This window comes from Mucor mucedo (assembly GCF_025094135.1).
Source record: "Mucor mucedo strain NRRL 3635 chromosome Unknown EV154scaffold_36, whole genome shotgun sequence".
Classification (NCBI taxonomy): Eukaryota; Fungi; Mucoromycota; class Mucoromycetes; order Mucorales; family Mucoraceae; genus Mucor; species Mucor mucedo.
In genome coordinates, this window is record NW_026252320.1 from 250,395 (window position 1) to 275,761 (window position 25,367).

At 36.8% G+C, this 25,367-nt stretch overlaps 8 protein-coding genes across 8 annotated transcripts; 3 read left to right on the forward strand and 5 right to left on the reverse strand.

The window, feature by feature from the left end:
• Window positions 1-533: 533 nt before the first annotated feature.
• On the forward strand, window positions 534-1,020 carry EV154DRAFT_562631 (ParB/Sulfiredoxin; the record flags this gene model as incomplete). The annotated part of the gene is made up of 3 exons (XM_051605735.1): window positions 534-590; window positions 650-772; window positions 847-1,020. 3 exons carry the CDS (start codon window positions 534-536, stop codon window positions 1,018-1,020), a joined length of 354 nt encoding a protein of 117 aa, XP_051458619.1.
• A 293-nt stretch (window positions 1,021-1,313) lies between these two features.
• Window positions 1,314-2,649, reverse strand: EV154DRAFT_419179 (uncharacterized protein; the record flags this gene model as incomplete). The annotated part of the gene is made up of 6 exons (XM_051595883.1): window positions 1,314-1,633; window positions 1,714-1,973; window positions 2,054-2,084; window positions 2,155-2,251; window positions 2,393-2,408; window positions 2,480-2,649. 6 exons carry the CDS (start codon window positions 2,647-2,649, stop codon window positions 1,314-1,316), a joined length of 894 nt encoding a protein of 297 aa, XP_051458620.1.
• Window positions 2,650-3,258: 609 nt separating this feature from the next.
• Window positions 3,259-4,049, reverse strand: EV154DRAFT_586906 (uncharacterized protein; the record flags this gene model as incomplete). Its single annotated transcript, XM_051606793.1, has 2 exons — window positions 3,259-3,543; window positions 3,603-4,049. 2 exons carry the CDS (start codon window positions 4,047-4,049, stop codon window positions 3,259-3,261), a joined length of 732 nt encoding a protein of 243 aa, XP_051458621.1.
• A 1,903-nt stretch (window positions 4,050-5,952) lies between these two features.
• On the forward strand, window positions 5,953-8,247 carry EV154DRAFT_537656 (acyl-CoA dehydrogenase/oxidase; the record flags this gene model as incomplete). The annotated part of the gene is made up of 5 exons (XM_051604226.1): window positions 5,953-6,158; window positions 6,221-6,452; window positions 6,509-7,582; window positions 7,653-8,055; window positions 8,135-8,247. 5 exons carry the CDS (start codon window positions 5,953-5,955, stop codon window positions 8,245-8,247), a joined length of 2,028 nt encoding a protein of 675 aa, XP_051458622.1.
• A 93-nt stretch (window positions 8,248-8,340) lies between these two features.
• On the reverse strand, window positions 8,341-12,402 carry EV154DRAFT_550981 (P-loop containing nucleoside triphosphate hydrolase protein; the record flags this gene model as incomplete). Its single annotated transcript, XM_051604956.1, has 4 exons — window positions 8,341-9,257; window positions 9,325-10,690; window positions 10,756-11,798; window positions 11,865-12,402. The coding sequence occupies 4 exons, from the start codon at window positions 12,400-12,402 to the stop codon at window positions 8,341-8,343; spliced, it is 3,864 nt and encodes a 1,287-aa protein (XP_051458623.1).
• A 2,616-nt stretch (window positions 12,403-15,018) lies between these two features.
• On the reverse strand, window positions 15,019-19,081 carry EV154DRAFT_463123 (P-loop containing nucleoside triphosphate hydrolase protein; the record flags this gene model as incomplete). The annotated part of the gene is made up of 4 exons (XM_051597615.1): window positions 18,535-19,081; window positions 17,427-18,469; window positions 16,002-17,361; window positions 15,019-15,935 (listed from the first exon to the last, which is right to left on the reverse strand). Exons 1-4 carry the CDS (start codon window positions 19,070-19,072, stop codon window positions 15,019-15,021), a joined length of 3,858 nt encoding a protein of 1,285 aa, XP_051458624.1. The 5' UTR covers window positions 19,073-19,081.
• A 2,682-nt stretch (window positions 19,082-21,763) lies between these two features.
• Window positions 21,764-23,137, forward strand: EV154DRAFT_201531 (uncharacterized protein). The gene is made up of 4 exons (XM_051594337.1): window positions 21,764-21,897; window positions 21,953-21,981; window positions 22,037-22,138; window positions 22,194-23,137. Exons 1-4 carry the CDS (start codon window positions 21,813-21,815, stop codon window positions 22,941-22,943), a joined length of 966 nt encoding a protein of 321 aa, XP_051458625.1. The 5' UTR covers window positions 21,764-21,812; the 3' UTR covers window positions 22,944-23,137.
• Window positions 23,138-23,257: 120 nt separating this feature from the next.
• On the reverse strand, window positions 23,258-23,509 carry EV154DRAFT_419121 (uncharacterized protein; the record flags this gene model as incomplete). Its single annotated transcript, XM_051595879.1, has 2 exons — window positions 23,258-23,366; window positions 23,421-23,509. The coding sequence occupies 2 exons, from the start codon at window positions 23,507-23,509 to the stop codon at window positions 23,258-23,260; spliced, it is 198 nt and encodes a 65-aa protein (XP_051458626.1).
• Between the last annotated feature and the right edge of the window lie 1,858 nt (window positions 23,510-25,367).

Consider the following 25,367-nt stretch of genomic DNA (forward strand, 5'->3'; position numbering starts at 1 on the left):
ACAAATGCCGTTGTCGGTGACTTGGACGGGAAATCCCCTTCTGTCTCCCTTTAATTTTTTTATTTATTATTTATTTAAAAAAAAGTATTTTCATTGATCTTTGTTCTCTATTGACATACTGGTGAGAAAAGAGCCTTTTTTTTTTCGAAATAGAAAAAGAAGTGTTTACACGGTTTTAACACGTAATGTTTGTTTTGTGTGTGTTTTTAGATGAGCCGATATACATTGCGGGCCGATATTTTACGGATGAAACTCATATTTGTAATGCATCCAAACAATGTTACAGACTCTTTTTTGAAGAGTGATCCCACTTTATGGGATTTTGTCCCTTTTGTAAAAGAGAGAGAGGATAAAGCCAATTTATTGGTTGTGTGGTGTTTTAAAAAACCTTTTTTTTTCATTGGCTCTAACCGTTGCTTAATCAGCCGTTATCAGATAATCTCAGACTATAAACGAGAGAGGGGGGATTTTTTTATTTTTGCATGTCTTTTCTTCTTATTCGTAAATTTACAAGCAAAAAAATAACAATAAAAATGGCGACAGAATCACATGTAGATAACTTTTCAATTCACGGTAACTCGGTGAAACAAGTAAATATATAAAAGTTATTCCCAAAGTGGGAAACTAAAATAACAAAAAAATAATCTAGGTATTTGATGTGCCCATGTCCGTAATCAACCGACCGATTCCATCACAATTGGATAAAGAAAAGGTGGAGAATATGAAGACGATTTTACAAATACCCGAACGAGAGAATGAGTTGACACCTATTGTAAGTTTTGTAGCCTGATGAGAGTGATTTTAAACAGCCGCTCGCATATGTCTTATATCTTTTTTTTTTTATAGGATGTACATCATGTAAAACACAAGGGTCAAGACTATTACTTTGCATTTGGAGGGTGTCATCGTTGGGAAGCAAATAAAGAGTTAAAAAGAGAAACAATCAAGGCTAAATTAATCGAGACACCTGCTAGTGTGATCAAGACATATCTTGGCTCTTCCTCACCATTTAAGGATTAGTGTTTTTTTTAAAGATAGATAAATTTTAATTTATTGATTATAAAAATGAAGGGGAATCAAACCAGGTTTTGACAGGTTTCTAATCGATCATGTTCAGTAGGACAGAATATAGGTCGTGAAGGGTCAAACGTGTCTGTAACGATCTTTTGATCTCCCGAGAGAAACATTTGATTCCATAGTGCTCTGGATAAGTAACTGTATCCCACTGTGTTTGGGTGATATCCATCCACATTACTACAAGGGTTTTGTTTTTATGTTTGTTAAGGATTGATTGGGATAAATTTATATAAAAGTTACCTTAAAGCATATGGAGGCACCGTGGATGTATCAGGGTTCATGGGTTGATAAACAACCGCAATGTTTTTCTTGACTTCACCCAAATATGGCTTGATCATATCATTGATCTTGGAGCTTGTCAGTTCTTGTGCAATTTCAGACAAGGCTTGATTATATTCGACTACACGTTCAGAAATAAATTTCGTGCCACCATGAGGATGTCTGCAACAGTAGCATTCGAAATCAAGTAAGTCAATCGTGTCATTGACAAATTTTTTCTTGTAACCTGGTTGCTGATCCGTGAGATGAATAAGATCGCTGTATTGCATAATACCCACTTTTTTTTTTATATATACAAAAATCCAATTGTTTAAAATCCATGGAACCCCATGACATCATATATTCTTTTACACATACCAAGGTTGATGAATGCATAATCTACATTTTCAATCAGCTTTCGGAGACTATTTTTCACATTTGCCTTGTATCCGTCGACGGATTTACCGGGTAGACAAGAGATAGAGGCATCATTAAATCCGATAAAGACATTGATTAGCTTCCAGTGTTTGGCCAATGGCGTATTAAAGCCAATGCGTTGTGATAAATAATCTACTTGTTCTTCTAGTTCTTGACTGGTTGCCCCTGATTGAGCTGCATTCAGAAAATCGATACTGGGACTAATACAAAAAAAAAAAAAGATTTAACGTTTGTTTGTCGATCCTTTTTTTTTTTAAAAAAAAATAAATAAATAACTTACTCGTGATGACTATCAAGACAGAAAAATGTTTCTACAGAAAACATGTTTTGATGTTAATTATGGGTAAAAGTGATAACCCTTCTTCTTTAAATATATATTACTGGGGCATAATCTTGCAGGTTTCGCGCCAAGTGAAGAACCATGTAAATAAGGTTGGAAATGTTTGACGAGGTTTGAGATTGATGGTGCCCCTTTATCCTATGAAAAAAAGTTACTTTAGTATGTAATACTTTCTAAATACTTGGGGTTGTTACTTACACCACCCATCACCCAGCTTTGACCTCGATATTCTATAAATTGATCGTTTGATAGATACGGTGTATCGATGTTTCTAGCCACCATACCAGCGGTGACACTAGGTTTATGATTATTATTTTATTAAAAAAAAAAAATGATTCAGAAGCCCAATGTGTATATTTTATTTACCTGTCGCCCAATGCAGCAATGACGGTAATATCGTCTACTCTTAGATCATGTATATTTCTGGGCGGTGCATGCGGAGCGATAGCCGGACAATCCCTAATATCTTTCACTGTAATTGACAGGATGACTTGAATGAAGGAAAGAAACACCGTGATAAATAACGTTATTTGCATTTTTTTTTTTTTTTTGATAAAGTTAAAAAGAGAGAAAAAGAGTGAGGATGAAAAAGTATGATGGGTGGCAAAAAGTGTACATCTTATAACTTGGTTTTTCTTTTTCTCTCCTTTTTTTTTTTATGTCTTTACAGTTTGCTCCCCCCCCCCTCTCTCTGGTATCCCTTCGTGAATGATGTGAAAAAGAACTCCTCTTTATAAAAATGATGAAAAATGACGAGAAGGAACAATATTAGTTTATTTTTGAGAATGTTTAAAAGTAGATAAGTAAGTGTGTGCGCACTCTTTTTAATTTAGTGTTGCGTGTTTGTTTATGAAGGCCTCTTTGTTATAATTGACTGTAAAAAAAAAGGGGGGGTGGGATGCTAGTCAATTTTTCTCAAAGTGCAACGTGTTTTCTATTATAGTCATGCATTCAATAGAAAATCCCCCTTCCCCCAGCAACGACATGTCAGGTGATAAAAGAACTTTTTTTTTTATTTGCTAGAGAGGAAAAAAAAAAGAAGCGGTTATTTAAATCAACCGATCATCACAGACGTCTTTGGTGCTTTCGAATAATGTATTGCCGTGCATATCTTTTTAGATTAAAAGTATAAGTGCTACACAAGTTTATTTTAACAACAAATTTTTAATGTCCAGCACAACTTTGGTCAAAGTTATAATGTCTTGGCGCATCTGTCTTGTTTCTTCCATGCTCTTATCTAAACGTTCTATTATTTCAGACTGTCTATCGATCGGTTGAGAACCCGAGCCACCTGGGGAAGATTTCTTGTTGTCGTTACCAATGGAGGGTGAAGCTTCTTCGCCAGCAATTGCTTCCTCAGATTTTTTCTTGCCCTTGTCTTTACTACTTTCACCTTTTTTATCTGCTATAAGATCTTTATCCTTTTCGACCTAAGGTTGTAGTTTTAGTTTTCGCGGGTTCGTTTTGTATACATAAAAGTAAAACTTACGTGATTCCCTTCACACAACATGTCAGGGTTCACTGTGTCTGCTGGACTTTTTTCGAATTCTTCGAAAATGACTTTATATGTATCGCGAAGTTGCTTTAGTTGGTCTATCATTGAATGTCTTTTGACAGGTGTTAGGTGTGGATCCTGGCTGTTGACATCAATTAGCATTTTGTCCCACTGTTCGGTTCTTGACCCATGAACAACACGATAAGGCTTATGCTCTTTGCATGCATTGAGCAGAGCCAACTTTCTTTTGGCAGTCCATCTTCCCCTCTTTTGGGGTTGGGACTCAATGTTAATATTGTGTGGATTTTCCATGTTTCTATTGCTAATTTTGGAATTAAATAGAACTAGAAAGAAGTTTATCCAAATTAAAATTTCACTATTTATGAAAAATTGACAAAAGAATTTTATTAAAGCCCCCGGCATGTGCCAATAATGACTCATGTTTATGAAGAAAAAATTTTTTTAGCTCAATTTGGCAAAGTCGCCTCCATGTATTGACGAAAGTGTGCCGTAACATATATTTACGAGTACTGATCGCGTATCTAACATCATCGTATATATCTTAAAAATAAATTTGTCTGGCCTTTTTGATCTATTTTACAAACCTTTGTTACCCTTTAAGTATGTCTTTAATAAAATATACGGTCTCTTAGGGACAGCCAAATTTTCTTAAGGACAGCCATTTTTCTTAGGGTCAGCCAGGGTGCGCGTAGTCGTAATGTTGGGATTATGACACTTTAATAGACACCAAGAGGTCAATATAACTTAACAACTTGAAATATATACACGTTTATTAAAAAAAACATAGTGTAAACCAGTATATATGTTTTACAGCTTACTTTCAGCTTCTCGTTTAGACTTTACCTTAATATTGCTGCGTAAGATTAAGATCAAACGAGCTCAAAGGCGAAAAAGTGAAGATAGAATGGCCAAAATAAGTATAAATTGTTTAATATACATTTCGTAATTGGTACATTGTTTTTGATTGTATATCCTTGTTCCCAGGTCTAAAGAACATCCAAATCACAGATCTTTCGTTGCGACTACGTGCACTTTGGCTGTCCCTAAGGAAAATTTGGCTGTCCCTAAGGAAAGCGTAAAACATACCTCGAATTTTATCGATTACGTAAAAAAAAATTTAATGCTGGAAAGAAAAAAAAACATTGCAGACGTATCCCGCCCGAGATTAGAAAGCTTATTATAGAGCAAGTTGCGATTGAAGGAGTTATCACTCAATCGGTAGCTGCTAGACGATATGACCAACATACTTCACTTTTTAAAAGTATTTTAGATGCCTGTTACACTGAATTCATATAGAAACAAAGAAAATGGGCGGTAGAAGAAAGGAAGTTGAAAAGTTCAAGGATGAGCATGGAGAATGCATTGCACATATTTTGAATGAAAACCGTACAAAAACGCTTGATACGATGAAAGAAGATTGACTGGCAAAATCCTCTGATCTTTCTGAAAAGTCCATATCTTCAAGTGCTTTGTGGCGATACCTAAAAGAGCAAATGGCATTCACATTAAAGCGTAAAAAAGTGGACGATATACGCCAGAAACAATTGACCAGTGATACGCGTTTTTCATTCAACGATTGTCAGAAAGAGGCACTGGGTTACAAGACACATTGTGTATTTGAGAGTGGCTTTAGCGCGGACAAGTTTACACAAAGGAAGGCACCATAAGCATAGTCGATAATGCTACAAAGCAAGCATAAATTATATCCATCTTTGCAGGCATTTATTAGCGAGGTGTTTACAATGTATTTGTAAAGATTGACAAAGGAAAAACAATTCGTACGTTTTCCATGGACTCTGTTAAGGGGATCCTGAAGAAACTAGCTCATTCTAAATGCTGGATCTTACTTTTTTGTGAAGGATAAATGCTTCCATTCACAATGCGCAATTGGGTGGAAGAATGCTTTTCAAAGTTAAAATACTTGGTAAATCACAGCATTCTGTTTTCTTTGGGGATGGACCTAAAAATAATAATAATAAAAATGCATTTAAGACCATTTGGGTAATATATTTTAGCGTTGAGAAATGACCTTAATATGGCCAAATTTTAGTGGGGTGAGTGTGTGAGTAAAGCCTAAAGTTTTTTTTTCCTTTTTACTCAGCTTAAATTTTCTGAATTTGTAACAAATTGTTCCCCCACACACATGCACAAAGTGTTTATATAACGTACCCCTTTTTATCATTTTTCTTTTCCCTTTATATCTTCACTAAAGAAAGAAAAAAAAATGGCCCGTGTACCACCAAACGACGAGGATGCTAAAGTACAGACAGCTTTGGCGCGTATTGAACAGATCAAATCTCAGATAAATTTATCGTCTTCGCCCATGTCTCGACAGGCTCCCAAGGATATGGCGAGAGAGCGAGCTGCCGCTGATTTTAATATTGAGGCGCTGGCTATGTTATGGGCTGGTGGAGAGAAGCAATACAGGCTGGTTCAAAAAGCCTATGGGATTATCAAGGATGACCCCTTGTTAGTTGTTCAGGCACCTCGTAATTTTTTAGAGCTCTCCAAGGATGAAATGCGTGAATTGTAAGGATGAAAACATTGCTGTTGTTGCTGTTGTGTAACCAAAAAATTATAATGTTTTTTAGTACGATGGGGCAAATATTCCGAGTGATTCAATTTATGAAGGAAACAGAGGATAAAGAATTGGCACATGAAGTTGGTATGGCTACCAATGTTTATTCTGAAAGTTTTTCAATGCGATTCTTTGTGCATGATTCACTTTTTCGTAATGTTGTCAACATGTTGGGAAATAAAGAGCAGCAAGATCGGTATAATGATGATATCAGCAATTTTAGAATTTTCGGATGCTTTGCTATGGTAAGTGCCCCCTCTCCTCTCCTGACATCTTGAGAATACTAAAATTATATGTATAGACCGAGTTGGGACATAGCTCTGCATTAAGAGATATTGAAACAACGGCCACGTATGACTTTGCTACTGATGAATTTATCATTGATTCTCCTACAATCACAGCAACGAAATGGTGGATTGGTATGTCTGGACAGACGGCTACGCATACTGTTGTGATTGCACAAACCTTGGTGGATAAGAAAAATGTGGGACTGAACTGGTTTGTGGTTCCACTTCGTAGTAAATATACGGGCGAATTAGAACCTGGAATTCAGATTGGTGATATTGGAGCCAAAGTAGGCCATGCGGGACTTGATAATGGATGGATTCAGTTCCGAGAAAAGCGTATTCCACGTCATGACATGCTGGCAAAATGGGTTAGTTTGAATCGACAAGGAGAGTTTACGCCAGCTCCTAATCCAGCTGTCATGTATGCGACTTTGATCCCTGAACGCTTGTCCTTAATCACGGGTACGACTCAAATTATTTCCCAGGCGCTTGCGATTGCTACGCGGTATGGCGTTGTACGTCGTCAAGGCAACAAGAATCAGCAAATTATGGATTACCAATCACATTATGTCAAGATTGTGCCTGCTATTGCGTTCATGTATATGTTGAAGACAGCAGGTGTTACCATGCATGAGCAGTTTGCGGTGTTGACGGGAGATGGTAAAATGGATCCTGTGGTCTATTTGAATCATATGGGTGATATGCATGCTTTGTCTGCAAGTTTGAAAGGGTTGGCTGGATGGTATGCGACGGATATTCTTGAAACGTGTCGTCGAAGTTGTGGAGGGCATGCGTACTCTTCATATAATGCGATTGGACATATTATTGGTGATTGGGGTGTGATGACTACGGGTGGTGGAGATAATGTAGTGTTATTACAGCAGTGTGCTCGATATCTTTTATATCGACTTGAGCAACAGCTTGAATATGATCAATACCCCGACCTCTTGTTTAAAAGTTCTGGTAGTTACATCAAGGATGCTAAAAGATATTTGGAGAATAAGACATGGGGTACCAATGATGCCGGAGATTGCTTGAAGGATTTCACCTTGATCCAGGAAGCCATGAATACAATTTTAGTAAAACGTGTAAGTAAATTTTTTTTGATATTTACCAAAAAAAAAAAGAGACATTAATTTATAGTTTTGTTCCTATTAGTTGTATACAATTCAACAAGCTCTCAAGAACGGAAGCACGCATAATGACGTATTACTTGAGTCTGTCCGGGTTTCAGAATTACATTGTGCCTCATTTATATTTAGTGTGTGTGCTGAAAAGTTTGGACAACATAAGGGAGCGTCAAATGATATTGAACCCAGCGTGTTGGCCATTATGAAAAAACTAACCGCGGTTTGGGGTATGCATGTGCTTTATACGTATGGAGATCAAGGGTTCAAGGAAGGGTATTTTACTCCAGAACAAATCAACAGTATTGAAAAGACGTATTTGGAACTTTGTAAATCACTTCGTATGCAAGTGATTGGACTCACAGATGGATTTGGATTCCCTGATTTCATTTTGAAGGCCCCTATTGCTAGATATGATGGAGATATTTATCAACGTAAGTGTTTTTTATTATTTTCTTTAAAGGTTAATTAGGATTATTAACCTGTTGTTCATGCGTGGTTTAAAAAATATAGCATATCTTGAAACTTTAATCGCTTCACCTGGAAGTACGGGGGTTCCTGCTTATCACGCTAAATATATTAAACCTTTGACGGAACAGGAAAATCCTAATGTTCTGAAAAAATAAAAATCTATGATGGACTGATGTAAATGCATGAAATTTAATAATTAGATAAAAGTAAGAGATGTTTTTTTTAAAAAAAAATATGGAAAGTTTCTATTATAAAGCGGATAAGGATTGTTCATGGACAAGCTCTGAATACGTTCCATTAAGAGCCAAAAGGTCCCAATGAGTTCCTTGTTCAATAATACGACCATCTTTCACGACACAGATCAAATCTGAATTTTGAATGGTGGAGAGACGATGAGCAATTGTGATGGTTGTTCTACCTCCCTCTTCCAAAATATTGTCCAGGGCTTCTTGTACAATACGTTCGGAGTCACTGTCGAGAGCAGATGTAGCTTCATCTAGTAACAAAACTCTAGGTTTACGGATTAAGGCACGAGCAATAGCAATACGTTGTTTCTGACCACCAGAAAGTTGAGAACCCTTGTCGCCAACACGTGTGTTGTATCCATCAGGAAGACTTGAAATAAACTCATGAATATTGGCGGCTTTACAGGCGGTTTCAACATCTTCTTGAGTAATTTGGACATGATCATCTACACCAAATCGAACATTTTCACCAATGGTGATATCAAAAAGAAATGGTTCCTGTGAAACAAGAGCCATGTAACTGCGAAGATTGTTGATGGAGTAGTTTTTAATGTCGACGTTATCGAGAGAAGCAATGCCTTCAATAGGATCGTACCAACGTTGAAGCATACCAATGGTAGTGGATTTACCGCAACCGGAAGGACCGACAAGGGCGATCGTTTGACCGGCATTTCCTTTAAGATTAAAGTCGCCGTTGAAAACGGAAACATCAGGACGAGCAGGATAGCAAAATTTAATATTTTTGAAATCAATATCGCCTTTAATTGTTTCGTTAGCGGGTTCAAGGCCTTCTAATTCAGAATCAATGAGAGGTTGCCGACCAAGAACGGCAAAAGTTGAAATCGCAGAATATTTGGCTTTAGCAAAAGTACTAGCGAAGACACTACTTCTTCCAGCCATTTCAGAAGCGATCATAATAACTAGGAGATAAAATAAAAACAGTTAAAACAACTCTTTATCTTGGTATTATGTGTGGGGAAGATTTACCTTGCATTGTTGTAAACATTTGTTGAAAAGTAATACTGCCATTAGCAATTAATCGAGAACCACCATAAAATGCAACAGAACTTGTGTAAATACCAATACCACGGCTAAGACCGTACCCAATTGATGACAGGTAAGCCTTTTGTCCAGCAAGCTTGTGGGGACGTTCAGTAGCATGAAAGTAGCGATCCTCAAAGTAAGATTGCTTATTCAAAGCGGCAACAGTACGGATTTCACGAATAGCCTCACCGGCCACTTCACCACTTTCAGCATTGGCCCTCTTTGTTTTATCTTCATAGCCACGATGAACTCTGGATTCATAAGAGGTAGCAATCATAATGAATGGAGACATACAGAGAACAATTAAAGATAAAGCCCAACTGTGAACGAATGCAATGATTACACCAACAGCCATGGTAGTAGAAAATTGAGTGACATCGCCCCAGACCTTTGTGACCATTTCGTTTACGTTGTGAGCATCTACCGCCAGCATGGTAGTCAAGGCACCTGTGTTGTTTTCTTCCATATCATAGAAGCCAATTTCTTGACGCATATAAGCTGCGAAAAGATTATAACGAAGACGCTTCGTGTAAGATTCACCTGCAAGCTCAAACGACACGTTTTGTGCACTATATCCAATGAATGCACAGACACCAATGATGAAGAAAAGTAAGGCGTAAAGATTGGTACCTTTTAAGGGACCAGGAGCGATGTTTGTGCTTGAGGGATCACTAATTGTCGTAATGACTTTTGAAAACAAGAAAGAGTAGATGGGAAAGATGCAACCGGCCAAGACAGCACCCAAGACGCCTGAGACGAGGAATGGCCATTCGGGTTTCATTTGGATTAAGATTTCTTTCATGGGGGCCTTTTGCTTTTTCATGATTTTCTTTTCTTGCTCTTGCTTACTAATTTTTAAATCATAGGCGTCTAAAGTTACTGAACTGTTATTGTTGCTATCGAGATATATTCCATCCTTGTTTTCCAATTCAACTTTTACTTCTTTCTCATTATTATTTTTAGACACCAACTTTGACAATTTATGAGCTTCTTTCTCGCGCACTTGTTCTTGGATTTCTTGTTCTTCTTGTTGAAGTAAGAGATCAGGATCAATATTCTTGATTGTGGAAGTATCCGTCGTATCGATCGCTTGCTTGCGAACCAAATCAGCATAGACACCGTTTAATTGCAAGAGTTCGTTGTGTTTTCCTTGTTCAATCATGATACCGTGATCCATAACAACGATAAGGTCAGCATTTACAATAGTAGAAAGTCGATGAGCCACAACAATAGTAGTACGATTGGAGGAAGCTTTATCAAGAGCATTTTGAACCAAACGCTCAGATTGGGTATCTAAAGCAGAGGTAGCCTTGATTAAAATGTTAGTTTCAATAAAAAAAGATTATGCAAGCGAGATGTGTGTTAAATAATTACCTCATCTAATAACAAAATTGAAGGATTCTTTAAGATAGCACGAGCAATAGCAATACGTTGTTTTTGACCACCAGATAGCATACGACCTTGTTCACCCACAAGCGTATCATAACCGTTAGGCAATTGAGTGATGAAAGTATGACAGTTAGCTTCTTTACAGGCGCTAATCATTTCCTCATCTGAGATTTTCTCCTTGTCACTTCCCATAGCCAAGTTTTGACGAACAGACATGTTGAATAATACCGGTTCTTGACCAACAGTACCAATTTCTTGACGCAACCATTTGACATTGAGATCTTTAAAATCATGACCGTCCAAAGTCATGCTTCCGGCCAAGGGATCATAAAATCTTTGCAATAGTTGAATTGTAGTTGATTTTCCAGAACCTGATGGACCGACAAAGGCAACTGTCATACCAGCCTTGATGCTAAGAGTCATATCCTTTAAGATAACAAGATCGGGACGAGAAGGGTATTTGAACATGATATTTTTAAATTCAATAGCTCCGGACACATCTTTCAGCTTTAGACCTGCTTCGGAATCGACATCAATATCAGGTACACGATCAATGACAGCAAATATCTTATGGGCCGCACCGCGAGCACTGAAGATAGCGGTCATCGTACCTGGAAGATTGATCAGGGACATACTTCCGACCATCATACTCATGAAGACCACAAGAACAGTAGGACCGTTCATTTTTCCTTTGATGACAAGTTGAGAACCATACCAGAGAGCTAAAGAGTAGGTAACAAACAGGAAAAAGATGAAACTAGCGAAACCTACACCGGACACTATACCACGCTTGTAACCTGCTTTACGAGCCTTTTCAAGTTCGACCTCATATCTTTGGGAGAAGCGTTTTTGTAAACTGAAGGAATAAACGGTACGGATCGAGTTAAAAACTTGTTCTGCGACCGAACCAGCAGCAGCATAAGAGTTTTGGGATGTTAAGGTATACTTGGTGATAAAAAAACCCATGCCGCCGCCTGTCAAAACTAAAAGAGGCATTACAGCTAACATAATTACAGCCAATCGCCATCCTAAAAAAAATATAAAAAATTAGTAGTCAGATCAACAAATTTTAAATCGAAAAAAGTTGAGTGTACCTCTGGAAAATGCAACAGCAAATCCACCAATAAATTGAGAAGAAAACATAATGAATCTGCCAAACTTTTCTGATATACCATCTTGGATCATTTGCGTATCTGTTGCTAATCTAGTATTCAGAGATCCTTCTGATGCTTCATCAAACCAACCCATTTCTTGACGTAAAACGGCATGGACATAAAGTCCTTTAATCCGACGGGTCTGACTTTCTCCTGTAACGATCCAAAAAGAATTGGAGACGTATGCAGCAAACAAAATGGCAGTTCCAAAATAAGCCATTGTTTTAATGACAGGTAAAGTGTTTTCAAGTATCCGGCTGGGATCTTGCAAAGACTGCGTCAAATTTTGAACGAAGGATCCATAAATCACCATTGACGCTGGTTGTAATGCTCCGGTGGCTGATGATAATATAGTAGCAATGACAATCATTAATTTTTCTTTAGGTGTGGAAAAACGAAACAATTGTAAAATCGATACACTTGGAGCTTTAGGCTTTTCTTTCTTTGCCTTTAGTGGAGATTTTTTGGCTCCAGACATTTTTTTATTTATTTATTTTTTTTAAAAAAAAAAGCTGAAGTGAAAAGAGAAAAGAAGACTGTGTTCTTAATTTTTTTTTTCTGAAGGTCTTTATAGCGGCAATAACAGTAACTCCGATTAGAATACAACCAAACAACCATAGATTCTTCTCCTTTTGACATAAAACGGGTAGAGACCCATATTTCTTATTATTGGCCTTTTTCATCTATATAGAATAAAATGGTTACTCCTTTGGGGGCCAAGATCGAAACTATATCCTGAATTGAATTTAGCACAAAATTGTAATCCGAACAATGATGATTGGATCGACATAATTTTATTTGTCTATTGGAGAGATTACAAACCCATTGCGTGGTATTGATCAAAGCATAGCATATATCCCTATCACCTCTTCGTTTTCGGGGTCACATGAGAATTTGTACATCATCATAACAATAAATATGTTATGTCGGATGATTAACGTAACATATATACGCATAGACCGTACGTTCTCGGGCACAAAAGATTTTTTTAAAAAAAAGGTGTAACGGTGGAATTACCTTTCTCTATAGCCTGTGAAATTTGAATAAGGTCATCTATTATTTATTGCGGTATTGGATTAAATGTTTTGTGTAGTTTTATACTTTAAGTGAGCACCATGCTGTAAGATAACAAGTCGAGAAAGCTATAAATTATAAGTGAACCTTAGCAGAAGAACAGACTAAGTATTTATTGGTGGTTTAAAACGAACTTCACTAAATCTTTCATAATTTCATCTCAGCGAAATGAGAGTGTAACAGCGGCAGAATATCTGTTACTTTTAAAAAAAGAAAGAGTGTAAACAGCGCATTCCGTTTGTTTTCAATAAATGAAATCCTCATTAGACAACTCATTCGAAAGTGTCTACGGCTTAAATCGACCATATTTTGATGATAAAACAATTAGCCAATCGGTTTTCCTTTTTTTTATGACAAAGATTTTTAAGGACATTGGGCCTTTCGTATTGGCTGATATTTTGTCTCAAAGTAATTCGACGTGAAACCTATCAAATATGGTTCCGGGGTATTCAACTCATTGGATTGTAGTTCACCTAATATATAGTGTATGAAAATTACTTAAATCTATTATGCCGTCAATCAAGTTTGATACTAAATTAAAAAGCATGCTGCTTGATCGAAAGAATAAGGGTGTTCAATTGCCTAATTTTAATTTTCACTTAGACGCAATTTTTGTGGATGAGAACAGTCCTAAGTTCCAGGAAGCGAGGTGGAATTTTCTATTTTTCTCAAAAAATGCCATTTTACCTGGAAAAATGGATTAGTAATCCAGCAAGGTTTATATGATTTTGCTTGCCGATAAATGTTACTTCGAATATATTTAGAAGAAGTCCATCCCCCAATAATAATATCTCACGTACATCTGAAAGAAAAATAGAACAAAAAAAAACAAAGAAATAAAAACTCCAGTGCAATAAACTAAGAAGATTCTAAGGTACGATAAAGCTTATTGTTCGAGACCAACGCGTCCAACTACCAGCTTTTACAAGAGAAATATTTGAAATCCCAAGGACAGCTAAGTTATTATCTCAAACAATGATAAAGCGAGGGGTGTTGGTTTAAATCTAAGAACCGGCTTCATCAAAAGGCCTAGCCAATTTTTTTTTTCAATTTAGAACGTAAAAGGTAATCCCATGTAGCTTCGGATGCGGGTTTTTGTGTAAGACCGAGGTATATATATATATATATACAAATGCAACACAAAGTTTTGTTGAAAGGAGAATCAGCTTGATATGGTATTACTTCTGAATCACAATATATCTTGTTTGTTTTCAAGCATAGTACACTAAATTTAGATTTGGCATAATAGGGGTTGTGAAATACATTTAATTTACCATCTAAACCTATTGGAGACCGTGTAAATATATTTTTTTATGAGAGATCGTTTATAACTTCCAGGTCTTTATTATATTTTTTAAATGGAGAGAAGAAGGATATGTTATAACTGAATTTGAAGATAACGTAGAAATTTACTGAAACTTTTGATGGCCAGCAGATTGTAGAATTATTTGAGCGAGCAAGTCGAAACGACACATAATGTGAGCGCATATAGCCACCTAAGCACAAGCGCAGCCAAAAAAACACTGCCAGTGGAATGACATCGGCCAACTACAGTCCTTCCCATAGACATAGCCAACGACCTTATAAAAATATGACGTTTTCTGTAAGCATTTGACTTTCAAGGTCCGATTCGCCCTCCTAAAAATAAATACAAAAGGGATCTTGATCTGCTATTTTTTTTTTTCTTCTCTTCTTTTATTTCAATTTTAAAATGTCAACTTGCTGTACACTACTATTTTCATTAAATTATTTGTGCACGCTTAGAATAAAATTTTTAACAGCGACGGATTAAATAATCAATTTAAAAAAAGTTTATTAATTTGCCAGAACGCTGGCTAAGTTTAGCGTGTGAGTGTATATACAAAAAAATTAAAATGAATGTCCAATCGTTCACACAACAATATGACGTGATAAAATGATACTTCGGGTTGTTTTGTGCGTGTGAGAAGTGTTTTCGTTACTAAATTTTACTTAGCTCTACCAATAACAATATACATTTAAATTATAAAAAGAGTTCGAATTACAAAGCGGATAAGGATTGTTCATGGACAAGCTCTGAATACGTTCCATTAAGAGCCAAAAGCTCCCAATGAGTTCCTTGTTCAATAATACGACCCTCTTTTACGACACAGATCAAATCTGAATTTTGAATGGTGGAGAGACGATGAGCAATTGTGATGGTTGTTCTACCTCCCTCTTCCAAAATATTGTCCAAGGCTTCTTGTACGATACGTTCCGAGTCACTATCGAGAGCAGATGTAGCTTCATCTAGTAACAACACTCTAGGTTTACGAATTAGGGCACGAGCGATAGCAATACGTTGTTTCTGACCACCAGAAAGTTGAGAACCCTTGTCGCCGACACGTGTGTTGTATCCATCAGGAAGACTTGAAATAAACTCATGAATATTGGCGGCTTTACAGGCGGTTTCAACATCTTCTTGAGTAATTTGGACATGATCATCTACACCAAATCGAACATTTTCACCGATGGTGATATCAAAAAGAAATGGTTCCTGTGAAACAAGAGCCATGGAACTACGAAGATTGTTGACGGAGTAGTTTTTGATGTTAACGTTATCGAGAGAAGCAATGCCTTCAATAGGATCGTACCAGCGTTGAAGCATACCAATGGTAGTGGATTTACCGCAACCGGAAGGACCGACAAGGGCGATGGTTTGGCCGGCATTTCCTTTGAGATTAAACTCGCCATTAAAAACAGGGACGTCAGGACGAGCAGGATAGCAGAATTTAATATTTTCGAAATCTATGTCTCCCTTAATCGTTTCATTAGCGGGTTCAAGGCCTTCTAATTCGGCATCGATGAGAGGTTGGCGACCAAGAACGGCAAAAGTCGAAATAGCAGAATATTTAGCTTTAGCAAAAGTACTAGCAAAGACACTACTTCTTCCAGCAGATTCAGAAGCAATCATAATAACTATAATAGAAAATAAAAACAGTTAGGAAAAGTTATTACAAATAGGAAGGAGAGGAGGAGATTTACCTTGCATTGTTGTAAACATTTGTTGGAAAGTAATGGTGCCATTAGCAATCAACCTAGAACCACCATAAAATGCAACGGCACTTGTGTAAATACCAATACCACGGCTGAGACCGTAACCAATTGATGACAGGTAAGCCTTTTGTCCAGCAAGCTTGTGGGGACGTTCAGTAGCATGAAAGTAGCGATCCTCAAAGTAAGATTGCTTATTCAAAGCGGCAACAGTACGGATTTCACGAATAGCCTCACCGGCCACTTCACCACTTTCAGCGTTGGCCCTCTTTGTTTTATCTTCATAGCCACGATGGATTCTAGATTCGTAAGAGGTAGCAGCCATAATAAAGGGTGCCATACAGAGAACAATTAAAGACAAAGCCCAACTGTGAACAAATGCAATGATCATACCAACAATTATGGTGGTGAGAAGTTGAGTGACATCTCCCCAGACTTTTGTCACCATTTCGTTTACATTGTGAGCATCTACAGCCAACTTGGTAGTCAAAGCACCCGTGTTGTTTTCTTCCATATCATAAAAACCAATTTCCTGACGCATATAAGCTGCAAAAAGTTTAGATCGAAGACGTTTAGTGTAATGTTCACCAGCAACTTCAAACGCTAAATTCTGTAAGCCGAATCCAATAAATGAGGCGACACCAATGATAAAGAAAAATAAGGCATATAGATTGGTTCCTTTTAAGGGACCAGGAGCGATGTTTGTGCTGGAGGGATCACTAATAGTTGTAATAACTTTTGCAAATAAGAAGGAATAAACGGGAAAGGCGGAACCGGCGATAGCGGCACCAATGACACCTGTCGCAAGCAGAGGCCACTCGGGTCTCATCTGAGATAATACTTCTCTGACGGGAGCCTTTTGTTTCTTCATGTTTTTCTTTTCTTCTTTTTGCTTGCTAATTTTGAGTTCATAAGCGTCCAGAGTGACCGCACTGTTATTGTCGCTATCAATAAAGATTTTCTCCTTATCGTCCATTTCAATTTGAGTTTCTTTCTTTGTGGAGGCCAATTTTATCAATTTATGAGCTTCTTTCTCGCGGAGTTGATCTTGGATTTCTTGTTTCTCCTGTTGAATTAAGAGATCGTGATCAATATTCTTGGCTTTAGAAGCTTCTTCGTCCGTATCAATTGCTTGCTTGCGAACCAAATCAGCATAGACACCGTTTAATTGCAAGAGTTCGTTGTGTTTTCCTTGTTCAATCATGATACCGTGATCCATAACAACGATAAGGTCAGCATTTACAATAGTAGAAAGTCGATGAGCCACAACAATAGTAGTACGATTGGAGGAAGCTTTATCAAGAGCATTTTGAACCAAACGCTCAGATTGGGTATCTAAAGCAGAGGTAGCCTTGATTAAAATGTTAGTTTCAATAAAAAAAGATTATGCAAGCGAGATGTGTGTTAAATAATTACCTCATCTAATAACAAAATTGAAGGATTCTTTAAGATAGCACGAGCAATGGCAATACGTTGTTTTTGACCACCAGATAACATACGACCTTGTTCACCCACAAGCGTATCATAACCATTAGGCAATTGAGTGATGAAAGTATGACAGTTAGCTTCTTTACAAGCACTAATCATTTCCTCATCCGAGATTTTCTCCTTGTCACTACCCATAGCCAAGTTTTGACGAATGGACATGTTGAATAAAACCGGTTCTTGACCAACAGTACCAATTTCTTGACGCAGCCATTTTACATTGAGATCTTTAAAATCATGACCGTCCAAAGTCATGCTTCCGGCCAAGGGATCATAGAATCTTTGCAACAGTTGAATCGTAGTTGATTTTCCAGAACCTGATGGACCGACAAAGGCAACTGTCATACCAGCCTTGATACTAAGAGTCATATCTTTTAAGATGACAAGATCGGGACGAGAAGGATACTTGAACATGACATTTTTAAATTCGATAGCTCCAGTTACATCTTTCAGCTTTAAGCCAGCATCAGAATCTACGTCAATGTCAGGGACACGGTCAATGACAGCAAAGATCTTGTAGGCAGCACCACGGGCACTAAAAATAGCAGACATAGTAGCGGGAAGATTAATCAGGGACATACTTCCGACCATCATACTCATGAAGACTACGAGTACAGTAGGGCCATCCATTTGTCCTTTAATGACAAGTTGAGAACCATACCAGAGAGCCAAAGCGTAGGTTACAAACAAGAATAAGATAAAACTACCAAACCCTGCGCCAGATACAAAACCACGCTTGACACCAGCTTTACAAGCCTTTTCAAGTTCGACCTCATATCTTTGAGAGAAACGTTTTTGTAAACTGAAAGAATAAACGGTACGGATTGAGTTAAATACTTGTTCCGCAACAGAACCAGCAGCAGCGTAAGAGTTTTGGGATGCTAATGTAAATTTGGTGATGAAAAAGCCCATACCACCGCCTGCCATAACTAAAAGAGGCATAACAGCCAACATGATTACAGCCAAGCGCCATCCTACAAAAAAAAAGGCATTTAATGGTTTGATTAACAAATTTTGAATTGAAAAAAGATGAGTGTACCTTTAGTAAATGCAACAACAAAACCACCAATAAATTGAGAAAGAAACATGATGAATCTGCCAAACTTTTCTGATATACCATCTTGGATCAATTGTGTATCTGTTGCTAATCTAGTATTCAGGGATCCTTCTGATGCTTCATCAAACCAACCCATTTCTTGACGTAAAACAGCATGAACATAGAGACCTTTGATTCGACGAGTCTGACTTTCTCCTGTAACGATCCAAAAAGAATTAGAGACGTATGCAGCAAACAAAATGGCAGTTCCGAAGTAAGCCATTCTTTTAATGACAGGCAAAGTGTTTTCAAGTAAATTACTGGGATCTTGCAAAGACTGTGTCAAACTCTGAACAAAAGATCCATAAATTACCATCGATGCTGGCTGTAATGCACCGGTTGCTGATGATAAAATAGTAGCAATAGCAATCATTAATTTCTCTTTGGGTGTAGAAAAACGGAATAATTGGAACATCGATACACTAGGAGCTTTAGGCTTCTTCTCTTTTGCCTTTGGTGGAGGCTTTTCGGATTCAGACATTTTATTTTTATGTAACTGAGGTAAAATATGGATGAAAGAAAACTGTTTTTTTATTTTATTTTTTTGAAGGCTTTTATAGAGACAATCCTGGATCACCCAGAGTTACTCCGATTAGACATTTTATGTAGGACAATCCAAACAATCAAGTTTTTTTTTGTTCCTTCTTCTTTCATTTATGGGTAGAATCCCATCATAATTACAAGTTTCTGATGCAGTCTTTTCATAGACTTAAGTGAAGACAACAAGAACAATTTTTTTTCCTTTATTATTATTATTTAGGGTCTTTTCACCTGTGTTGAATAAAATGATCGTACCTCCGGGCCGAAATCAAAATTATACCCGAATTGAATTGAATTTGGCAAGAAACGTAATCCGAACAAGGGGATCACGCTAAAATTATCCGGATATGTGTAAAATAGAAACCGGTGTTTATATTTGGGGTGGCACACATTTTTTTACTGATTATTAATACATTGCGTGGTATTACTCAAATGACGCGTATACCCTTATTCTTTCATCTTTCCATTTTGGGTCTACGTGAAAGGTAGTGCGACAGCACAAATGCAAACAACGACATTGTGATTTAATTATATCGGATGATTGAAATAATTTGATGAATACATATTGGCCGCGATTACATGGGCATGATTTTTTAAAACGTGCGATGGTGGAATCACCTTTCTCTGTTAGCCTGAGAATTGTTTTGAACATGTTATTCACTACTTAATACATTAGAATCTGATTCGTCAACTAGAAAATAGGCTAAATCTAAATTTATAGATTATGCTTGAGTAGTAGTAAGTCGTAGTTGATAGGCGATGTGACTAAAGTAAGGTTTTACTAAAGGTAGCATTATGTTTATGTTTATTGTGGCATATTACTTTCAATAGCATCTGCTGTAAATTAGGTGGCTGCATCATCCGTCCGAGATAGTAATTTGACAAGTACCAGAGATCTGGGCCCTTCTTACCAAAATGTATTGACCCCTGATAGAGTCGTATTGGGCGGACATGATTAAATTTCTGTTAGGTTGTAAAGTACACTTACTTGATTGTTTGGGATCACTTGCTTTTTCCTTTCTTGATAAAGTTTACTTACGCCTCTGAAGTTTTTTTTTTACTTATATCTACATTGACTTGGGTTTTTGAGTTAACATAATTTTTGATTCGTTTTATAAAAGTACCCCTTCGTAATTTTTACACTTTGCTAACTTACTGGAAAACAATTTGCAAATGTAGTATCACATTCATGTAAATATTGTGATGGAATATTTTCAGTCAGTCAATAGTATTCCAAAAGATTACAGATGTTACTATTACTTTTATGATTAATCAATTTTTTTTTCTCTTTCTTTCTTTTCTTTCCTTTTTGCAAGAGCATTATCCTCAATTATCTAATGAGAAGAGCAAGTTTTAAGAAAGGTAAGTCAAAGATGGATCCTTTTATTTTTCTCAAGCAAATATTAAAACAAAGCAAAAAGGCACATCTTTTTACACAAGAACGTTAAAATACATTCTTAATTCCGTGGGACACGGATCTATATTACGTTGCAGCTAGTTCCCACTATATTGTGGGAGAGTGTAATTTTAAGAACGAGTCCTAGATTTAAGCTTAGATTACAATTGGTCACATACAGTCTCTGTATACTAAACCTCCAACGCTTCTCTTAAGGACAGCCAAAGTGCACGTAGTCGCAACGTAAGATTTGTGATGTGGATGTTCTGTAAACCTGGAAACAAGGATACATAATCAAAAACAATGTAACAATTACAAATAAATATATATTAAACGATTTATACTTATTCTGACAATCCTATCATCACTCATTTGCCTCTGAGCTCGCTTGATCTTAACCTTACGCAGAAATATCAAATTTAAGTCCAAACGAGAAGCTGAAAGTAAGCTGCAACACACATACACTGGTTTACGCTATGCTGGTTTTAATAAACGTGTATATATTTCAAGTTGTTAGGTTATATTGACCTCTTGATGTCTAGTAAAGTATCATGATCCCAACACTTCGACTACGCGCACCCTGGCTGTCCCTAAGAAAAATGGCTGTCCCCAAGAAAATTTGGTTGTCTGTAAGAGACCCGAAAATATTTTTGAACAGTGATTCGCTTAGTGATTCATCTGATGCTTTGTCTGACGCGTGATTCTGGCTCTCCCTCTCCCAAGAGGCGTAAGACAAGAAATTAAAAGTGATTCTCATATCTTTTATATTCTCGTCCTGGTTCAAAAAAATAAAATTGTTACTGTACGGACTTTCATCCTTGTACATTGTCAAGGATTTTTATTGAGGATATTAGGTGATTGAGTGAATTTTGAATCTAATTTTGGCTGTGCTTTTTTCTTTAAAGCGCAAGTATGGAAACCTCTATGTGCGTTTATCAAAGATAAAATTTTCTGCTAAGGCTGTTATTAGAAAAGTCTTAAACAATGATTGCAGTATTAATATTTTATCATTTTGCTTCGATAGCCCATTTTCCTACTAGGACTCAACAGCAATTTTTAAAGTCAGATATCACTGGCGTTACTCTTGTGAAACTCCCGGATACGGAAAGAGTGAGGATGTTTCAAAGAGATTTGCGAAATAAACATTTTGGAATGTGAGGCTATACGTCATTTGTTGGGGGGAAAAAAGATATAAGGAATGAAAAAAAAAAAAGAAGAGAGTCACTCTTTAATCTCCACCCCCTTACAATAACCAACCTCTTATCTTTTCTTTTCTCACAGAACTATGGGCAAAAACAAAGGTGGAGGATTTAACCTTTTTGAAAGCTACCTTGCCTCAGGACTTGCTGCTCAAGAAGGAGGTTCAACGGGTGAGTGCATGTTATCTTAGTCTCAACTTGTTATTCACACACACATACATTCTAGACCAACACATTCCGTTACCTGACTCAATGGTAAGCGTCATTCAACTTTTTTATTTCTTTTTGTACTAACTCAAATAAAATGTAGAGAACTACTACACTTTTAGAACAAATTGGTCAAGATCGTAAATGGTCCGAAGAGCAAATTGAAGTCGATATCGCCATTTTGGAAAGCAATCGCCTGTACTATGTAAGATCCGATGACTGTAAAAGGTATCTCATGACTTATCCATCATTACTATTAGGTCAGTGATCTACGTGAGTTGTCTAAAAGTAGCTGGAAAGCAATTGATTTGTTGCCTCTCGTCAAGGACTTATTAAGAAATGCATTGGATCCTACTGAAAAAGAAAACATAAAAGACAAAAAGGATAAGAAATCCAAAAAGGACAAAAAGAAGTACAAGAAAGAAAAGAAGGAAGCCAAGAAGGAAGCCAAGAGAATGAAATTGGGTGAGCCTGTTGTTAGTGGTCCTATTATCAAAGACGACATGGTCGCTTTGGATCCTGAAACTATTAGGAATACAATTCAAAATATAAAGGCTGTGCAAGGTGATACAGCAGCACAGTCAAAGCCGGATAAAAAAGAGAAGAAGGACAAGAAGAAAAACAAATCCGTCTCCTTCTCCAAAGATGATCCAGCTAAAATGAACGGTGATTGCAGTGGTAGTAGCAGTAGTAGTAGTAGCAGTAGCTCAAGTAACAGTGATTCCGAGTGTGACGATAAATCATGTAAACCAACAGAAATGAAACCAAAGGTTTTTACTGGTCGTCCTATTCAAGCAGTGAGTGCCAATCGTATCAGAGTTCAAACGGTAGATGGTGTCTATGAAGCTGATCGTTTTTGCCCACACAAAAAAGTCGATTTATCTACCTGGGGTCAAGTAATTGGAAATACTCTTATCTGTTCAAAGCACAATTGGAAATTCAACCTCGATAACGGTTCTGTTGGAACCAAAGGAAGATCCATTAATCCATGTAAAGTCAATGATTGGTAGATGTATTTTTTTATTCTTTTATACATATAGCTATCCTTTTCCCCATTTGTACACACATGTCTATAATTCAATTTTCTTTTTTCGTTTACTTCTTCTTGGGCTTGGGGGTGGAAATGGCCTGAGGCTCGACGCCCTTTCTATATCTCTCAACCCAACTTAAAATATATCTATCATATTCATGTAATTAATACTCGTTGCCAGGCAATCGTTCTTCATGTTTCTTACTTTCTTTGCTTTGTGTTAATGCCCATGTCGGTCTTCATTACACGACTGTTGGTTGTGAATAATTGTTCCCAAGTCTAAATAGTGTTCAGTCAGTATGTCCCAACTTCGCAGTGTCGACTAATCATTACCTCAAACTTGCCAGCAACATCCTCACAACTACGACCAATAGCCTTCATGAAGGTAGGGACGTCTTGAACACTGCCTATGTAACAAGTTAATGCATTGGACCCTGATCACAAAATTTACTTAAACAAACCTCTAACGGGAGGAACGACAGTGTTGGCGGCATGATGAGAGTATCTAACTCCACGTAAGACTGAGCTTCTAATGGTGGGGATCATGGCTGTCAAAATGTAATGAACAAAAGAAAAAAAAAAGTTGGCCCTGGTCTTAAAAATAGCATCCACCAATATCCTGAGCAAGAGTCACGATTTGACTCCGGCATGAAATTTGCATACAGTCAATTTATAAGGGCTTAACTTGATTCAGGTAACTGTCTTAGCCCCATAGTCAACCAGAGATACCAAATGATGCGCCCATTTTATACCAATGTTATTGACATTGATTAGGGAAGAGCCCGAAAATTCAGTCACTGTTAAAACAAATTAGTCGTTTACATTTATGAATAAATCAATACTTTTGCGTAACTGTAGGTATGTGCTGCCACAATAGGATATATATAGAAAAGGCTACGTTACTTTATTGCAGTAATCTGTCAATATAACCCATTAAGTACATTGACTATACTTTGTGACTACAAATAGATAGTGCATGTTATATTGTTTTCTGGGATTTAGAGGAAAACCACTATGCAGCAGTAGATGAGCTATTGTGAAAGTTAGAAGAGAAAATCTATGTACCAAAGATAGAAACCGTTATAGCAAGAGAGCTAAAGCGTGTAGCAAGCTATTGAATGATGTATAAATTTGATAAATTAATGGGATCGTATCTGGTGAATCATATATACTGCTGCCATTGCAGGTATTATTTATACTAGGTACAATGCTCGACCGCATAATTTAAGTATATTCAATTTATCCTACGACATTAAATCAGCACTTTCAAGATATTGCGTTATGTGTATAAGGTTGTCTGCGCTTAATTGCAATTCTCGGTGATATTTTTTTCCGCCGAGTGTAAAAATAAGCCACCAACTACAGGAACCATCGTCCAGACTACTTAGAGCAATGCAATAAGCTTTAGAAACTACGTTTGTACATGGATTACTATACGTAGACAGGTATAACTAGCTGGTATAGCTACCCTTTTTTTAAGCTGCCAGACTCATTTCGACAAAAAGCCACTTTATAAACACATTGCGTGCTTTTTACTAACAATACGATGATATTTCTTATTTTATGGTTTATAGACTTTTCCTTTCTACCCATCTTGGGGAATTCAAACAAATAATTGAACTATGGTATCACTTTATCCAATACGGAAAACTTTTTTACATCAGAATGTGCTCATTGTTTGTTTATCATTTATTACATTGTTTGTCCCATTTTTAATTGCTAACTTTAAACAATAAAAGTTTTACACTTACTAAAAAACCTCACACATACTTACACAAAGTACATCTTTTGTTTGAGAGTGTATCAATATCATAGATTAGATCATAAAGTAGATGATTATTTAAGATGTAAATACCACACGGACCCTCCTATCATTTATTTCAACTCAGTTACTGAATCTTAAAACTTTCTTCAATGGGCTGATATGAAAGACAGATAGAATTTGCCGGAAGCATTGAGGAAAGACATGATTGAGTAATCATACGTAAAGTAAATAATATGTGGTATATTTGCAATTGTGTGATTTAGCGGCTAGTTTGTCTTCCGCATTAATTTGAAACAGGATGTAACCTTTTCAATGGAAGGAACTGTCACAGAGCATTATACGCTTCAATTGCAAGTGATTTGGATGTATATAAATAATGCACCCATCCATAAACTGAAGGACAAAAGATTTATTGAAGCCGATGTTTAGCTTGTGTTTGTCTTCTACTATATTACCCATTCGAGCGAATTGATCCGTAACTAATTTGTTTCTAATAAGTTATGGAAATAGTGTACGACACTGCTTTTTAAAAAAAAGTACGATACTTTAATTTGGCAAAAGAAGCACATTTGCATCTGTGTGTTACGGCTTTTTACTACATTGGGACGTTGAGTACCAACTTTGTGAGTAATCAAACTG